This window comes from Arachis hypogaea, chromosome 5, assembly GCF_003086295.3.
Source record: "Arachis hypogaea cultivar Tifrunner chromosome 5, arahy.Tifrunner.gnm2.J5K5, whole genome shotgun sequence".
NCBI lineage: Eukaryota > Viridiplantae > Streptophyta > Magnoliopsida > Fabales > Fabaceae > Arachis > Arachis hypogaea.
The window spans coordinates 112987773-112991409 of record NC_092040.1 but is presented as its reverse complement, the minus strand read 5'-3'; the positions used below and the strand labels follow the sequence as shown (position 1 = coordinate 112991409).

Sequence of the window (3637 nt, the reverse complement as noted above, 5' to 3'; positions counted from 1 at the left end):
ACCGAAAGGTCATTAGTATAAGACGAAGCCAAAAAAAAATTTATGCAAAAAACTTAAAAGTTTAAAAAAACTGACATCGGTAATATATGTTCTAATTACTAATTAAGAACATTTGAAATATATTTATTATTTGTTAAAATAAAAAAATTTCTATTAGCAACAACTTATGCAGTAATTATGGTAGAATGACTAATGTTAAACTTGAGAAAACTATTATGGGTGTGTTTGGATTTGCGTTGGAGAAGAGAAAAGCGCGTTTGAGCTTCTTGAACGCTTCATCTTTGTGTTTAGCAACATTTTTGTACTCTAAACGCAGAAGTGATTTCTATGTTCAACCCAGGTTTACCAAAAGCTATAAATTCTAGCTTTTCCGTTTAGCTTTTCACGTTGGTAAAAAATATGTTCTATGTACCAATTATGTCCTTCATTATTTATATGTTTGTTTTTTTATAATATTTTTTTTAATACTCTCTTATACATATTACAGTTTTTTATAAAACTTCTGTTTTTTTTGTTTATATGAGTTTTTTTACTGTTATTATTATTTTTTTTATACATGGAATATTTTTTTACTTTGTATTATAATTCTATTAATCCTATTAGAGTATTAAAGAATATTGAGAGTACTAAAAAAATATTAAAATTTATTTAAATATTTAAAATAAAATTATAAGATAATATAAAATAATTATTTAAATTTATGTCATTTTCTGTAATTTTTCACCTAAAAGTGATTTTGAATAATGTAATCCAAACAATATTTAGTTTACTATAATTCATTTTGAATAAAAATTGACAAACATAAATCACGTTAATACTAACTCACTTTTAATCAAAATTAATTTTACAAAATCAATTTTATACAAACCTTAGTTTGCAAACTGTAATCTAAACACACACTATATAAAAGAGAAAGGAAAAAGAAAAGGTAAAAAAGATGTTATTGCTAACTTTACGGAATTGGAGGTCTACTGAATATCAAAGTGAAATGATTTGCAAAGTTCAACAAATCAAGAAGGCTACAAGAGAAGCACATCTAAACAAAGTGATTAGTATTGTTACCAGTCAATGTTCAATTTTCAATCTCTGCCATAAACCAAAAATAAAAAGAAAAAGAAACAAAAAGAATAAGAACCACTTAGCTACCTTCGGAAATTCAGTATCAGCTTCTGAGCACAAATTTCTACACATTCAAAAGCAGCGCGGTAACAAAAGAAGAGAAAAAAAAAAGAAAGAAAGTAATGAAAAGAATAAAAGAAAGCAATGAAAGAAAGAATACTCGCTTATCTTGAAACATTCTATTTTTAAGAGTTTGGTCAAATTAAAAGCATTAATATTTTTTATTATTTTAAAAAATTATATTAAATTATTTATAAATGCATATATTTCGTTTATAGAATAAACGAGATAACATCTATCTATCTCGTTTACACTGCAAATGATATACATGCAAAATTATGTAGTTTACGAAATAAGAGAAGAATATTTATTTCAATAAATATTTTTTAAATTATTTACTTCGATAATTATTATATTTATTTTATTTATTAAAATAAAAGATTCTTAAATTTTATCTAATTTATTTTTTATAATAAATTTTAAATTTTTATCTTTTGAAATAAATATTAATTTTTAATTATTTTTAATAAATTAGACAGTATCTTTTAAATATCATAGCAATCAATAATTTCAAATTAAATCGTTCAAAACAGGTATACATCTTTGAGCAACCGAAATCCTAATTCAATATTTAAATACGAAAATCCTCATATAAAAAGAAAATTTTAGGAAGACCTAACTGTCCTATATAAATTGTAACCCCATTGCAAAAGCTCTTCCGTCTTCTTTGCCTTCTCTAATTATACTTGCTTTCACTCTAAATCTTTGTGGAACATCAATTCCTTTCACATTCTCTCTTGATCTCCCTCTTCTTAGTCTTCTATATTATATTTATATATACTTCAACCAACACTTTTAACATAGCTTGAGTCAGAGACATGGACGAGATTAATCGATGGGCAGACATTGACGAAGATTTGTTGAAAGAAATTTCAAAACGGTTCCATGCCTACGATGATTACCTCCAGCTTCGATTGGTTTGCAAAGAGTGGAGCTTGAAACTTCCAAAGATTCCCAATGGAAACAAAATTCCGTGGTTATTGTTACCTGACGAAACTGTCAAGAATCATTCCTATGAAGACGAGGAGATTTATCATCTCATGCAATTAGCTGCTGCAGATGATGAAACTCTTGATACTTGCGTCCTTGAAGAGAAAGATATTTACCATATCATGCTGCCAGAGATGCAGTCGGACAACAAGTTCATCCGCGGTTCTGGTCATGGATGGTTGATTGTCCAATCCATATCTGATGGCACTATGCAAATGTTAAATCCATTTACAAATCGTAGTTTGGATCTTCCTCCAGTCTCAACTTTACCCGATATAATTGATTACAAGCCTGATAATCATGGGGATGAATACACACTGTGGGATTTTCGTGACATTAGGGTCACCGGGGATAGAGATAGCGTGCATAGATTCGAAGTTTATAAGGTTATTATAAACTCATCTCCTGAGCATGACATTGAAAATTTTATGGCGGTGGTGATATTCGGACCTAACCAGAGGCTGGCCTTTTACAAGCCTGGCAATATGAGATGGGTAGAATTTCCAACCAGAGATAAGAGGTTTGAGGACGTAATATTTTTCCAAGAAAAGATATATGCCATAAACAATGACGGGCAGCTATATGAATTTGATACAAAGATAAGAGCAGGGCTTAAGGGAGGAATCCATGAAACCAGACCTCCATCCGAAATTCCCGTAGGCCCTCACGAGCCTAAATGTCTTATTGGGTGCGCCAATGGAAGCTTATTGATGTTGGTAAGATATCTTCGCCATCCCTTCTTGAGGAGAATACGCAGGGATTTTGAAACTTACAAATTCGATATCTATGAGTTAAAAAGAAACAGAAAAGAGTGGTCAACATTAGATAATTTAGGTAACTATATACTAGTGATTGGCTTTAATTCTTCTGTTCAAATTCCTGTGCCTTTTCTAAGCAAAGGAAACCAGATTTGGTTTACAGATAACCAAACAGCGATGCAATCATCATTTTACGATCCTGTTTTTCAAGATATCGGCATCTTCGACTTGGACCATGGAAATTTCCAGAGAGTATTGTTAGAAGTGAAGTTCTTTTGTCCTCCTGTTTGGTTGTTACCCTAATTCATACTCCTTAAGCTTTTGTCAGTGTACTTTAATCTTTTCATATTTCAAGTCTTTTAATTTGTTTAAACAATTTGTTATATATCCTTGAATATTAGTTCTTCCAATTCTAACCGTACCGTACCATTCTCCCTGTATGGTGAATACATATTTCCAAATTATTATTTAATTTGTACTAATGCTAGAATCATCGGTCAAAATATGTAAGTAAATGATCTGTTAAAAATGTCTCTAATTAAAAATTATTATTTAATTTTTATATATTTAAAGATTTTTTTATATTCTAAATCATATCTTTATAAAAATACATTTTCATATAAAGAACTATTCTAATATAAATTTAAATAATTATTTAAATATATAAATGTAATAAATAATTAAATATATATTAAAATTAAATTATATAT

At 28.6% G+C, this 3637-nt stretch overlaps 1 protein-coding gene across 1 annotated transcript; it reads left to right on the top strand.

The window, feature by feature from the left end:
- Nucleotides 1-1997: 1997 nt before the first annotated feature.
- LOC112804021 (uncharacterized) lies at nucleotides 1998-3230 on the top strand. Its single transcript, XM_025847459.1, has one exon. It carries the CDS (start codon nucleotides 1998-2000, stop codon nucleotides 3228-3230), a length of 1233 nt encoding a protein of 410 aa, XP_025703244.1.
- Nucleotides 3231-3637: the final 407 nt, after the last annotated feature.

What these genes read in the sequence shown, in the direction of transcription:
- LOC112804021 (XM_025847459.1), top strand. Translation starts at nt 1,998, where the DNA reads ATGGACGAGATTAATCGATGGGCAGACATTGACGAAGATTTGTTGAAA.